At 35.0% G+C, this 15,593-nt stretch overlaps 1 protein-coding gene across 2 annotated transcripts in view; it reads left to right on the forward strand.

The window, feature by feature from the left end:
* Krit1 (KRIT1, ankyrin repeat containing) overlaps nucleotides 1–15,593 on the forward strand; it is a 50,507-nt gene that overhangs the window by 11,345 nt on the left and 23,569 nt on the right. For both annotated transcript variants that reach the window (XM_004646247.2, XM_023706532.1), the window contains exons 4-12: nucleotides 1,892–1,984; nucleotides 3,177–3,306; nucleotides 4,209–4,452; nucleotides 4,906–5,021; nucleotides 5,231–5,374; nucleotides 7,751–7,907; nucleotides 8,858–8,965; nucleotides 12,170–12,326; nucleotides 13,340–13,491. In XM_004646247.2, coding sequence (XP_004646304.1) covers nucleotides 1,892–1,984; nucleotides 3,177–3,306; nucleotides 4,209–4,452; nucleotides 4,906–5,021; nucleotides 5,231–5,374; nucleotides 7,751–7,907; nucleotides 8,858–8,965; nucleotides 12,170–12,326; nucleotides 13,340–13,491 — 1,301 coding nt within the window. The remainder of the gene's footprint in view (nucleotides 1–1,891; nucleotides 1,985–3,176; nucleotides 3,307–4,208; nucleotides 4,453–4,905; nucleotides 5,022–5,230; nucleotides 5,375–7,750; nucleotides 7,908–8,857; nucleotides 8,966–12,169; nucleotides 12,327–13,339; nucleotides 13,492–15,593) is intronic.

The raw sequence follows: 15,593 nt of genomic DNA on the forward strand, positions 1-15,593 counted from the left end.
TTTTTTTGGTTCCGGGGATTGAACTCAGGACTTTGTGCTTGCCAGGCAGGTATTTAAGCCACTGAGCTATCTCCCCAACTAATTGTTTATTTCTTTCCATTTGAAAAACTTTTTTCCTTTTGAAAACTTGCAAAAGATAATTTTTTAATCTACAGTCAAATCCTTCAAGAAGTAACTCAATGATAATTTTTAAAACTTGAAATATATTTAAATCATAGTGTTAATGACTTGTTCACTAGAGAGAAGTGAAGTATCAATTACTTTTATTAGAAGTATAGTTTTCTAGAAAAGTATCTTTGAACTACTATTTTTAATTTCTCTACTCCAGAGGAAATGGCAAGGTTCTCTTCAGAACTAAATGAAAATATTCATGTACAGGGTAAGTCCTATAAGTTAAGAGGTAGTTAACTTACAGGAAATGTAAGGACTTTTCCTTACAGGGAAATTCTATAAGGTAGTAGAGGTTAAGACATTTTTCAAACAGCCAAATTGAATTGTAGAAGCATTAATCCTAAAAAGCTGAGGCACCATTTAAAATATTAGATAATGGACAGTCAGTCTATAAAAGTAATGAAAATTTTGTGATCCATTTTCTTAGGCTATAGACTCCTAAGAAGCAGAAAACAGTCAAAAGTTACAGAAACTAGCCAGCTATTATGGTGCAGGAAAGATCAGATGGGAACAAGACCTCAAGACAGACAAAAGAAAGAATGCCTCAGAATTTATTAGGATGTTATTCTGTGGCCGACACTTCCATTTTGTGTGTCCAACTGTAAAATAATTTTGGGAGCTACAATAGGCCTTAAAAATCATAAACATTGATATTTTATGGATAAATGCAACTACTTAAAATCTTTTCTACTTGTCTACAAAAGGCATCCCACTTGGTAGCTGTTGTATATCCTGGGGTGAGGAGATAAGAAAGGTTGATAAATACCATACTTACATGTTATCATGTATTGCACCCTTACTACCAAATGCGGTTAAATAGACTAAGACAAATGGTTATAGTGCAGAACAATAGTTTGTAGTCTAGTTAGTATCTTAATTAAACACTGAATTTGAGCAAGAAGTTGTATGTTTAAAGAAGAATTGACAATATGCAGTGTATTAATTGTTGTAACTGTCCTACTAACCTGTTTCGAAACTGTCTCATTGCTACTTCTTTCTCAATAAAATTAATATAAAATTTAAAAAAAAACAAAATAAAGAAGAACTAATGATCATTTAAGGGTTTTGTTTGTTTGTTTGTTTGTTTGTTTGTTTTTGGCAGAACTGGGGATTGAACTTGTGCCCTTGTACTTGCCAGGGAAGTGCTTATTCTACTGAGCCATCTCCCCGGCCCACAACTTTTAAGATTTAGAGGTAGCAGTGTAACATTCTCCTCAATGAGCTCAAATTTAATAAAATTTTTACCAACTTTATCCCAGCTAAGTGAGGATTGTACAGGATGACTTGCTGTTGGAAGCTGCTTTTTCAATCTTAGGAGGATACTTTTCCTTCCTATGCATAGGAAGTTCTCTTCTAGGGAGTCTATTAATTGTTTACAGAAGACTGTATTACCCCACAGATTGAACTCAGGCCCTTGGGCTTGCCAGGGAAGCGCTTATTCCCTTGAGCCATCTCCCCAGCCTCTTTACCAGTTTTTATAAGTGTGTCATAAAATTATTTCAATCTCTTTAATATGTTGCCTTCAAAAATTTTTTACTCGTGTGTTTGTGTGTGTGGTACTGGGGACCAAATTCAGAGCCATGCCTATGTTAGACAAGAACTCTACAATTGAGCTGTGTCTCTAGCTCCTAAAACTTGATTTTCCAATTCTCAAGGTAATTTATGAGACTTAACAGACCATTTTTATCTTTGCTGACTTTTTTTTTTTTTTGATGATTAGGGAAACGAGTGCTACTAATGAAGAAATTTCCTCTGGAAGGAGAAAAGATAGGCAGAGAAGCAGCATTATTTATTGTTCCATCAGTTGTCAAAGGTAATATTCTGATCTATCTTATCAGTCTTTGTTGTACTTGAGATGTTAAAAAAAAAGTCTTTTGAGAAGTTAAGAAATTTATATTAATAGCTATTACTATTGCAGAAAAATGTTTTTAAGTTAATGAAACAAAGAAAATCTGTCATAATAAAAAATGGCTTCTTGGTTTAACAGTAATTTTTCTGTATTAGTTTTTGAAAATAGAGTAGAGAAATGAGGTCTTTAGGTTATAAAAAGGGATTTTTTTCAAAGGATATGCTATACCTAGAATGATAATAGATATTTAAATATTCTGGAAAATTAGTATATTATGATCAGAACCTGTCTTGTACTGGCCACAAGAAAATGTCAGTAGTAGTTCTAAAGTACTCGGCCCCGTAGTATTATTTGATAATGTTTAAAATATATAGATCTAATGTGAAAATTTAAGTTGAACTCTTGATATAATTGAATAATAGAAAAGGTAGTATCAGTGTAGACCTTGTAGATAACTAATTTTATGCTTTTGGGCAATCATCACTTTCAGAATTCATTCTTCATTTGTAAAATAGGAACAGTATTGTCACTTCCCTTATTGGGTTCATAGTGCAGGAAGAATTCAGTAACATGTTAGATGTGAAATCATTTTTAAAACCATTATATACTGGCCTAAGTAATAATCCTGATGGTAATGACCTACAATAGACATTGCATTAGCCTGCTGCTTCACAGTACTTAACATGTTTTTAATTAGCTCTGGTGTTCCAGATACATTTGCCTTGGTGTTTTTAACTTAATATTGTTGACTGTTTTAAATGTTGTTGGAAATCTTTGAAGTTTTACAACATTCTTGAGAATGAGAAAGAGGAAGTAATTTCTATAGCCTTTCAAGATTCTAAAGGTTGGGGCCAGGGAGATGGCTCAGTGGAATAAGCGTTTCCCTGGCAAGTGCAAGGACCTGAGTTCAATCCCCAGTTCTACAGGAAAAAAAAAAGAGAGGAAAAAAAAAGATTCTAAAGGCTGCATTCACCTAAGTGGACAAGGTAATAGAGCTAGCCATCACTTGAATCCAGGCCTTCTAATTCCAAATCTAATAATTTATATTATACTTAACAAGCTTTTTTTTAAAAAAAAACCACAAATTTTAAAATTTAAGAACATATAGTTCTAAACCTTTAAAATGATGGCATAATTCTTCATTTTTCTTTTTCAGATAATACTAAATATACATATACACCAGGATGCCCAGTGTTTTACTGCTTGCAAGATATTATGCGTGTTTGTAGTGAATCCAGTACTCATTTTGCAACACTTACAGCACGGATGTTAATGGCCTTGGATAAGTAAGAAATGTCATTGAAATATTTTTAATTAATCAAGTACACAGTTATAGTTGAAATACTTTGAGAGATCTAGATGCTTTTAGAACAAAATAATGAAAGTAATACATATATTAAGAAATGGTTTCTGGTACCACATGCTGTGCCAGCCCTGCCTCTGTGCTTGCTGAGCTGGCCTCTGAGTCTGGGCATGGTGGCATGTGCTTGTAATCCCAGCACTGGGAAGGCTGAAAACAGGAGGATCACTATGAGTCCGAGCTGTGTAGTGAGACCATGTACCAAATATATAAATAGGAAGGAAGGAAGGATGGATGGATGGATGGATGGATTGCCCAGCACAGTTGTACATCCCTGTAGTCGCATCTACTTGGGTGGCTGAGAAGGAGGATAACAAGGCTAAGATAGCTTTGACAACTTAGTGAGACCCTGTCTTAAAGTGAAAAACACAAGGGGTAGGGATATAACTCAGTAGTAGAGTACTCCTTGTGTGAATACCAGTACCACAACTTAGAAGATGATGAGTTTTGCAAACATAGTATAAAAAGAAGAATCCTTAAGATTGTCAGGTCTGTTTGTGGAATGTTTATTTTATTCTTCACAAATAAATACTGCCCTGGCTTAAGAATTGACATTGTTCTATTATAAAACTGGATTAGTATTTAATTTCTCTTAATCAGTAAGTTCCTTTAACTTCTCCTGCTTTGTCTTTCTATAACAGTAGAGCTAATGTTATGTATGTGTCATTAGTTTAAATTTAAGAAATACTTAACCAAAACTAATTAAACTTTAAAAATCTAGATGATAATATTAGAAAATAGCATATGCCCAAGTTAGATAGTGGTCTTTTTTTTTCATCTCCATTTCTGAGCAGGTACTTCTACTGCCTCTTTTTTCTGTTTTGCCAGGTGGCTAGATGAACGCCATGCACAATCTCACTTTATTCCAGCTTTATTCAGACCTTCTCCCCTTGATCGGATAAAAACAAATGTCATAAACCCTGCATATGCATCTGAATCAGGTCAAACAGAAAACTCACTACATATGGGCTATAGTGCACTAGAAATAAAGAAAAAAATGTTAGCCCTAGAGAAAGCAGATACCTGTATTTATAACCCTTTGTTTGGGTCAGATCTTCAGTACACAAATCGGGTAAGAAATGAATTTTAGCTTTGGTTTCAAAAGACATTTCCCCTCTAAGGGCTGGCCAGATATCCCAGCAGACTAAAGTGCTTTTTTAGGCAGAGTATAGCAGCCAGGGTTCGATTCCCCACAAGCCATGCTGGCCCTGCCCCTGGGACATGCTGAGATGGCAGCTGAGACAGAGTATGGTGTCATGTGCCTGTAATCCCAGCGCTTGGGAGGCTGAAAATGGGAAAATAAGGGTCCAGTCTATGTAGTGAGACCCTTTAGACCCTGTACTAAATACATAAAATAATTTTAAAAAAAAGACATTTCACCTCTAGTATAATTCTTTTCCTGATATAAATATATCAATTGTTAATTATAAACATTAATATAAATCCATCCTCTGTATATGAAAGTCAAATATCTAAAATTCTTAAGGGTGTTTTTTTTTTTTTTGTTTCTGTTTTGCCTTTCTAGGTAGATAAAGTGGTAATAAATCCATACTTTGGTCTAGGAGCCCCAGACTACTCAAAAATCCAAATTCCCAAACAGGAAAAGTGGCAGAGAAGCATGAGCAGTGTCACAGAAGACAAGTACTATTTTGGTTTTATTACATATTGCTCTTCCTTAAATTTAAAAGCTAATGTTAAGATATTATTTAAAATTATATGCATAATTATGCATTCTAATCATTATTTAGCTCAGTAATACATAGATTTCATAGATGTGTCATATTTGTTTTGAAACAATTTAAATTTCAACACTACCATTTGTATTTTCAAATTTTCTTTTTAATGATTAGAGAACGACAGTGGGTAGATGATTTTCCTCTCCATCGAAGTGCCTGCGAAGGAGATTCAGAATTACTGAGCCGTCTTCTCAATGAGAGGTTTTCAGTCAATCAGTTAGATAGTGACCACTGGGCGCCAATTCATTATGCATGCTGGTAAATAAATTACTTACTTTTCTTTGCTGAAAAAATGAATTTTTAGTAGTAAATACTATTGTTTCTTCCCAAACAAGTATTCTTATTCTACTTTTTCTATCATGCTTGCCTTCTGAACATTCCACTTTGATCTTTTGATTATAGTAGGTCTCCAACTTAGAAATGAGATCTGTTCTGGGAGAACATTTGTAAGTCATATTTGTTCGTAAGTTCAGCAAGTGAATCTTACATACTTTTAACACAAATATACAGTGTAAAGCGTAAGAAAACTTCACATGTTCCATGTCGTTGATGCTTAGAATTGTGCCCTTTGTTGAATAATTCATATCATAAAAGTTACACCTACCATCTTTTTGCCTCAGTCCACTCTGTTTTTTTCACTTCTGTTTCTGTGGTTATTCCTTCTGATCATTGTTCTGGATATCTGGGTTCTCACTGAGCACTGTGCTACTGTACACTGTCATACTGTACAGTGAGTACACAGTACAATGTGACAAGGTCTGGAAGACAAGTGAGCTACTTCTGTGATGTGTTCATATCTATGAATGTTTGTACTGTTTTTGGCTGAAAATTTGCAACTTAAATATTGGTGTGTTGGGACTTCTATATTGTATATGTGCCACTGTTAGAATGACAATGTCTGCCCTATGGGAAAGTGCCAACAGTGTTCTTAGGCATTGCAAAATACATTAGGCTAGTTAATAACTGTTAAATGTTGCAGAATCCAAGGTCCTTTAATCACCCTTTCCGTGCTTCTGACATAAGGTGTGACTGGCTCCCCTTCTGCATACCAACCCTGCATTTCCAATTGTCTTCTAAACAATATGGTTACGTACCTTTGATGCACAAAGCGTTTTAGATTGTAATAACACCATCCCTCTCCTTAAACAATTTCCAGCTATGTAGAAAAAAGAAGAACATAAGGATGAAGTTAGATATTGAGATAAGTCCCATAAAAGAAACAAAAATGTTAAACAAAACCATTCTAAGCACCTCTTCAGTTACTTCCTATTAGAAAGCCAAATTAAATTATTCTTCCATGACATTTTCAAGGCTTCTCTTGGACTGAAATCATAACTTTGCTGATTTTTCTAAGAAGAATTTGAAGATCAATGGGAAGGAAAAGCTGGGATCAGGAAAAGGAAAAATAAGAGAAGGGAAAAAAATATATCTAGGTACATATGCAGAACAGTTTGAATAATTGTATTGTCAATTTCTCCTGGTCTTTTGAAAGGAGCAGTTAATGCTTAAACTTGCTTTTTATTCTGATTTTCTCTTCTTTTTTTGAATTGTTTATAACTTCTTTGTTATTGTTTTTTTTTTCCTTAAACAAATCTTAGATGATTATATCTGGTAATCTGAATGACTAATCTGAAATAACATCATATAATACAGCAACCGTCGTTGAATCCCTATTACTTTGTTTAGTGAAATCTTGTATCATTTTTAATGCTTTTTTTTTCTATCACAATTTTGTATTCTTTAAAAATATAAAAAAGGGAAACAGCGAGATAGCTCAGTGGACTAAGCGCTTGCTTAGGCAAGTGTGGTGACTGGGATTTGATCTCCAGTACTACCTGCTGCAGCAGCATGTGCTGAGTCCGCCACCTAGGCTGGGCGTAGTGGCACATGCCTGTAATCCCAGTGCTGGGTTGGCTGAAAAGAGGAAGATCACTGCACATTTCCTAGTGAGACCCTGTACCAAATATATAAATAAATAGACATAAATAAAATTTTGGAAAGAATTTGTATTGAACAAATTAAAATTCCTTATTTTGTTGACTGTTGTTTAAATCTTTTATCATTATGTAACTAATCCAAGCCTTCAGAGTGGGGACCGTGTATCTTACACATTTCATAATCCACATTGCCTGATTTAGCAACTACATGAAGACTTGCCTATTTTGTAAATCACAAACAGGTCTAAAGATAAAACATTCTTTTAAATTTATGAAATCCTTTCTAATTCTGAGTCTTCTGTTTGGTTTTTTTTGGTGCTGGGGATTTGAACGTAGGGTCTTTCACATGCTAAGTACATGCTTCACCACTGAGCTACGCCTCAGCCACCTGAACTTATTTTTGACAAAAAATCATATCTCTCAATCATACCACTTTTGTAGTTTGTATCTGTTGCTTTCTCTGTCATCTGCTCTAGCTTACATTTAATGTTATATTTTCTCTCAGTTGATTAGAGACAAATAACTTCATTGAATGGGAATAATTTTTAAAAGTTCTAAACTTTGACAACTTTTATATCATTCTTAGTCTGTTAATCCTTTCTTCTCTGCCCCAGAGAAATCTCTTTGAAATAACATCTAAAGTTTGGATTTTTAAAAACATTTTAAATGACTTTCAGTAAGCTTTACTTTTTTATAGGTATGGAAAAGTTGAGGCCACTCGCATATTATTAGAGAAAGGAAAGTGCAATCCAAACCTTTTAAATGGACAGCTGAGTTCCCCTCTCCATTTTGCTGCTAGAGGAGGACATGCTGAAATAGTGAAGATTCTTCTAAGCCACCCAGAAATTGACCGAGTAAGTTACTTTGCAGTTTTCTCTTTTTAATAGTGAAGCAATAAATAATGACACTAAAGTATTGAATTTTATAATTAAGAAATCAACTGAAAAATAAAAATTTTATAGAGTGAAACTCATATTGTGCTTTTAAACTTAAATTATTTAAAAATTTTTATTGTTGCAAAAATACCTTGCGTAAGACAGCTTAGCAGATTAAAGTGCCTGCTTAGGCAGATGCAGGGACTGGAGTTCGATGCCCAGTCTGCTGTGCCAGCCCCGCCCCCCAGGGCCTGCTGAGATGGGATTGAGACTGGGTATGGTGGTGCACGCCTGTAATCCCAGTGCTTAGGAGGCTGAAAACAGGAGGATCACTAGGAGGCCTATCTGTAGTGAGACCATATAGATGCTGTACTAAATATAATACCTTGCATAAAATTTACAGGTTTGAGGCTGGGCATGGTGGCACTCTCCTGGGGGAGGAAGATTGGTGCAAGTTCAAGGCCAGTTTAAACTACATAACGAAGCCTGTCTTAAAAGACAAAGAAATAAGTGAATAAATTTTGAGTTTAACCATTTTTAGGTGTATGCTTGATTGGCATTGAGTAATTGTGTCATTATGTAACCATTACCAGTTTCTATGTACATAAATTTTGCTTCTTCATTTTATATTGTATTTCTCAAAAAGCTTTTGAAACAGAAAGTGTTTTCTACTCCTTTTCTAGAGTTTGTTGTAGCAAATATTTAATAGAGGGGAAAATAAAACCATTAATAATATCTGTGTTGTAGCTATATCAAAACTTTAAAAATAACCATTTTGATTAGTGCCTTGAGTCTTTTGTCTTTGGGAATTCTTGTTTAAGTATTATGTGTACTAAGTATAGTTAATATTGAAACCAACTAATGATATTTTTCCTTAGAATACCATATATTTTGTAATATCTTTTTCTTTTTCCCCTCTACATTTCTAGCACATAACAGACCAACAAGGAAGATCTCCACTAAATATTTGTGAAGAAAACAAACAGAATAACTGGGAAGAAGCAGCAAAGTTGTTGAAGGAGGCCATTAACAAACCAGTAAGAATTATCTTCATGAATATTGAGAGCCAAACATGGTATTAAACTGATAGATAATTTGAAGATCTATGGCAAGGATAAATTACTTCTTTCCTACCATAAAGCCTCATTATTAGAATTCTTATGTATTAAATTTGTTATAAATTCCTAATATTTGCCCATTTGTTGAATAACCAAACAAGACTTGAAAAAATAAAGCTTTCATAACAAAATTAATATTAATATTAATAAAAAATTAATATAATATTAAGATACAGATCATTGGTAAAACACATTAGGCCCTTCATTTGCAAAAATAAATCTAATTTACAATATAATCTATGTAGTCATGTGTCATTCCATTTAATGAATACATTCTGTGAAGTGCATCAGTAGGTGAGTTTTGTTCATAGACAGTATTACACAAACCAAAATTGTATAGCCACCTACATACCTAGCCTAGTATATGTTATATGCTCACCTAAGTTTTTTGTCATTGACCAAAACTTGAAGTGCCACATGACTATTCTTGGTGTGTTGGTTTCACATAATTCCGGCCTATTTAATCGAAGTACTACTCGGTCATTCGGTTTTGTAAGCAATACTTCTATGTATAAAAATAGGATCACATACCATTTTTTTATATAGTCTCATTAAGTTAGTCTACAGCAAATTTACTTTCTTCCTCACAAAGTGAAATAAGTGATTTTCCTTTGTTCTGCTAATTCAACCTGGTCTTTTCATCTAATTAACCAAAATAAACTCATAAATCTGATCCTGGATATGAATAGCTGTTAAAAGGATATTGTATTTAAAAAAGTAAAATTAAAAGAACTAATAATTAGAAGGAACTCAGTTATACCCAAAAGCTGTAGTGATGATAAAATAATAATTTTTAAAACTTTGAAAATTTGTAAATGAGATAAAAAGATTTATACCATCAGTTAAAGAATGAAAACTTAATTTCAACAGATAGAACCCAGATATCTTTGCTTTTAAGACAGTACTATCAGCTGGACACTGTTGAATATGTCTCAGAGTTGAATATGTAATGTGAAATGATAAGGAATATGTCATCTCTGTCTTTGAAGACTGTTACTCATACACATAGCAAACTCATACACATTTTTTCAAAGCAATATTCCAGGTGCTATGATAATTAAGGAAATAAATAGCAGAGGCACATTTATGTTCTACTTTTTTGGGGGCACCAGGGATCAAACCGGGGATTGATCTTAGGACCTTGCATTTGCCAGGCAGGCGTTTATGCTGCTGAACTATCTCCCTTGTCCTTATGATCTACTTTATTACATTCTGTTTTCTAACTGTGGTAATAACACATTTTTATTTCTGAGATAATTTTTATATTGAATGGATAAAAGGGATTAGGTACCTTTATCTAAAATGAGTTGGGAAAGTCTTCACAGAGTTTTGTGTTTCTAGACCTTTCTTGTTTGCCAAGGATGCCTTGTAGAAGTTAATGTGGTACTTCTCATGTGGCCTTTATAGCCATCCTGCCCCCTGTGATGTGAGCTGCACCTAGTCAGGTACCCAGTTGCCCAAGAGGCCCCTGCCCCTGGAAGCAGCCCAGACATCTGCCTGGGCTCCCCTGCTCTGCTTCCCAAGCCCAGTCTGATGGCCCAGATGGCTGCCTCTGCAGTGGAGGTGGTTGTTAGCTCTGCTAAGGGCTCATGCTGAGCCATGCCATGTACGGTGGCTTTGGTGAGGCAGGCAGTGATAAACCCTCAAAGCCATATGTCACTTACCAGGAACCTCGGGAAACCCAGCTGCTGGCAGCAGAAAGAAAAATCTGGTGGCCCTTGTTAATTGAGATAAAATAGTTTTTGGAGTGTGTGGAACCAGCCTAGCATTAAGCTCTGTGACAGTTTCTGTGAAGTGCTCAGGCAGTGTAGAATTGCAGGCACACCAATCAGGAAGTTGATGTTGGAGAACTGAGAATTTGATCTGATCAAGTTACTTTATCATAGAAATGTAGTTAGTAATGAAAGAGTAAAATAATTGAATTCAGCCTCATTATAGCTTCAGAATGGTGATGGAAGAGGGTGTATCAGTCGTATGGAAGTGACCAGATGGTCTAGATTTTTGGGCCGTATTTTTCTGTGCCCTCCTTAAACCAGCTGTTGTGATGTTATTAGTTGAATTAATTAGAATAAAGTGATTTTCTCCCTCTTCTGTGAGAAGCATCAGATGTTTCTCACAACAATAAATATCTATTGAGAATTGCCACTATTTTGGATTTTTTTTAATGTAGGGTCTCACTACGCAGTTCAGACTCATAGTGATCCTCCTGTCTCAGCCTCTCCAGTGCTGGGATTACAGGTGTGCACTACCACACCTGGTTCCAGGGCTGGCATCACATATGGTACCAGGGATCGAACTTGAGTCCTTGTACTTGCTAAGCAGGCATGTAGACTGCTGAACTATCTCCCCAGCCCTACTTTGGAATTTTCTGAACTAAAGGAGAGTGGCCGGGGAGATGGCTCAGTGGAATAAGTACTTCCCTGGTAAGCACAAGGACCTGAGTTCACCCCCTGGTTCCCCCCCGCAAAAAAAAAAAAAAAAAAAATTGTGGACTGAACTAAAGGAGAGAATAGCTCAAAATCTATTGTTCTATAACTTTTGCCTTCAAGGTCTTCTTTATAGACTTCTCTTATTCTGAGTTATTATTGATACATATTTCTTCAGTATCATTTATGGCCTGCTAGACTCATGAGGTACTCGAGTAAGCCTAGATTCAAGTCTAAACCTCCCATGTGATATTTTCATTTTACATTTAAAACTGAAATATCCTGTCAGTTTGGAATTCAGTATTTTTTAAAAAGTCATTTCTTTTAGTTTCCTAAACTAAAGAACCATTGACTATTCAGAAAAAAAATAATTTAGAAATTATAGTAGAAGTACAATGTTTTTAAAATATTGTCAACAAGTGCTCATTTGGAGCAGTTTTTCTAATATTTTCCATATTAGAAATCTCTGCTAGAGCTGGCTTGTGACCACAGCATGCTGGAGACTGAGACAGGGGGATCTTTTGAGTTCAAGGCCAGCACTTATATAGTGAAACCTTGTCTCAAAAAAAAAAAAAAAAAAAAGTAAAAGAGAAGAAATCTATATCAAAGGATATGAAGTTGGAAGTAAAGTATTTTCTTGGGTGTGATGCATAATTTTTAGGCAGGTTGTATAATTTATTACCATTTTTTGTCTCAGTATGAAAAAGTACGAATATACAGAATGGATGGATCATATCGTTCTGTTGAATTGAAGCATGGGAATAATACCACCGTACAGCAGATAATGGAAGGCATGCGTCTCTCTCAAGAAACTCAGCAGTATTTCACTATTTGGATTTGTTCAGAAAACCTTAGTAAGAAAGTTTATTTTGTTGTTCAAAGCCTATTACTCATTTTTGGGAATATGTTGTTAAACTTTCATTAACATATTTATTATTGACTTTTAAATTTAAAATAATACTGTGTTCTCGTTTATATAAATTATTAATGTTACAACTGCTGAAACAGGTAAGTTCCCTAGGCCCCCTTTCTTGCTTTTTTCAAAGCATTTTGTGAGTTGCAGGAGCCAAATTTTTCTGCTTATATGCTGGCATTTGATTTTAATGCCATTAAACATGTGCCCATAAAATTTGTCTTTATTTTCTGTTTTAACCTCAGAATAATACAGATGTTTTCTTTACATTAGCTTCCATTTAACCTTTTTAGTTAAAATCAACCTAATGTCACTGTAGATCTGACACAGTATTATAGAAATGTACACAATGATTGATGTGGTTGGTTATCTAATGGTATAATTAAAGTAATTTTGAGCACTATATTCATTATGTCGTAATTGATAGACTATAATGGAATTAAGAGTTTCAGTTATCCAGCCTGGGGAGATGACTCAGTGGAATAAGCGCTTCCCAGGCAAGCTCAAGGGCCTGAGTTCAAGCCCCAGTTCCGCACCAAAAAAAAAAGAGTTTCAGTTATCCAGCTTGTTGTGCCGGCCCTGCCCATGGGGCACACTGAGATAGAGAATGAGACTGGGTGTGGTGGCGCAAGCCTGTTATCCCAGCTCTTGGGTGGCTGCAAACAGGAGGATCACTTCGAGTCTAATCTGTACAGTAAGACTCTGTAGACCTTGTACTAAAAAAAAAAAAGTAAAAAAATAAAAAAATTGGATATTAAAAAAAAGTTTCAGTTATATTTCTAAAAGTGATATGCCTAGAAATTAGATAGTAATAATGATTAAGCAATGATTTAAATTTTGACCTTTATATATATTTGGTACTTTAGTAGAGCTAGTTAAATATAGCATTTCTGTGCATTGATATGATTGATTTATTTTTACATTACCATTTATAAAAGGAAAGATGTTTTTCAGGCCTTCAGCTTAAACCTTACCATAAACCTTTGCAACATGTTCGTGACTGGCCAGAAATACTTGCTGAACTAACTAATTTGGATCCCCAAAGAGAAACACCACAGCTTTTCCTAAGAAGAGATGTGAGACTTCCTTTGGAAGTTGAAAAAAAGGTTTGCTCAGAAATCTTACTTACAGTCATTTAAATGTGCAAAATCTGTTGAGTATCTGCCATAGACACTAGAGACAGAAACTCTGTTATTCCTGTACTAAGTTGTTCTACTTCTGTTTTTCTGTTCAGTGTTTACATTCCAGTGGTGTTTATACAGTTTCAGTTGGTACTTTTTTCTTTTTCATTCTCATTGTCATTGTTTTTTAAGAAACAGATACTATAAAAAATAAAAATTAGCAATCAGATAAGGAATGAATGTCTGCAATTTTTTTTTTAAGAATAGGAAGTGGTACCAAAAGTAAATTTGAGGGCTAATCAATTGTGTAAATTTTAATTCCAAAGAAGGTAAGGGAGAGAACAGAAAAAAAAACAAACAAAAAACTGAGTCTATTTTCAAGGAAGACATATTTTCCATAATAAGCAACTGCTCTTGATTCAAGCAGAAGACTACATAGGTAGTAAAAAAAAATAATAGAAGTTAAATTTATAGAAAGTTCTGTCCCAAACAAGTACTTTATGCTGTCATCTGAATACTGTTTTTAGAGAAGAGGTGAAATAATAACTTAAGAATGGCAAATGAGATAAGAAACCAAGGAGAAAGATTATAACCATTTTAAGTATGTTAATCTAAATACAGTGGTAACTATCAAAATAAAAAAATAGTCCTATGACTGTGTACTAATAGATTTTAAAATTTTTTAAAAAACCAAAAATGTGTTCATGGGCTGGGGAGATGGCTCAGTGGAATAAGCACTTCCGTGGCAAGCGCAAGGGCCTGAGTTCAATCCCTGGTTCCAGGAAAAAAAAAAAGTGTTAATGATAGAAACTCAGAAAACTAAAGAAGGACTTGCTTAGCATGATAAAATACATTTATGGTTTTCCCTGGCATGAATCCCTGTAAGTCTGTTCTCTGGAGCAGGACTCATTCACTTCCATCTGCATTCTCTCCCACCTAAGTGCATGCCACTGCTCCTTGGAAGATTGCATGGATATGGACATGAGCCCCCTGAGGCCCCAGAACTCTCTTTGGGTGTGAACCAAAGGCCGGCAAAGATTACCACTTTGTGGATAAGGATGAAAATGAGCACCAGTTGTTATTAAGAATGGTCAGTTCAGTGGCTGGTGCAAAGGATGAATTGCACATTGTTGAAGCAGAGACTATGAATTACAAAGCAAGTCCAATTAAAGTAACACTGTCAACTTTGAAAATGTGTTCAGCCAAAGGTTTCCCTTAGGAACTCTGAAATTACCCCACCTGTTGTCTTAAGGTTGAAGTGTGGTCCAGGGTCTATGCATATTAGTGAAAAGCACTTAGTAGCTGTGGAGGAAGATACAGAATCAGATGAGGAGGTAGAAATCAAACTCTTTTTAAAGTATATCTGGAAAGCAATCTGCTCTGGAGGTGGTTGTAAGGTTCCACAGAAATAAGTAAAACTTGCTGCTGATGAAGGTAAGGAGAGGAAGAGGATTTTGATGATGAGAAAACTAAAGAGAAAGCTCGAATAAAGAGATTGACATGAGATACTCCAGCCAAAAATGCACAAAAATCAAACCAGAATGGAAAAGACTGAAAACTATCAACATTTAAGATCAAAAGACCAGGAATCCTTCAAACAAGGGAGACTCCTAAAACACCCAAAGGACCTACTTCCATAGAGGGCAGTAAAGCAAAAATTCAAGAAAGCATAGAAAAAGGTGGTTCTCGTCCTAAAGTTGAAGCCAAGTTCATCAGTTATGTGGAGAACTGCTTCCAGATGACTGACCAGGAGGCTATTCAAGATCTCTGGCAGTGGAGGAAGTCTCTTTAAGAAAACAGTTTAAACAGTTTGTTAGAATTTGCTGTCTTACTCCATTTCTGTAACAGTTGCTGTCTGGCTATCCTTTTATAATGCAAAGTGAGAACTTCCCCTACCGTGTTTGATAAATGTTATCTAGGTCCTTTTGACAAAAGTGTGTTGTCTGAAATGGCTGTTTAGTTTTTAAAGAGGGCATGCCAACCTTTACTTGATTTTAACTATGTATGGAATGTTATGATAAGACATAGTATTGGTGGTGGCCAGACATAAAGATGGTGGGGAGACAAAAATACACGAGTGACATAAA

This window comes from Octodon degus, unplaced genomic scaffold (assembly GCF_000260255.1).
Source record: "Octodon degus isolate 3935 unplaced genomic scaffold, OctDeg1.0 scaffold00262, whole genome shotgun sequence".
NCBI classification, from domain to species: Eukaryota; Metazoa; Chordata; class Mammalia; order Rodentia; family Octodontidae; genus Octodon; species Octodon degus.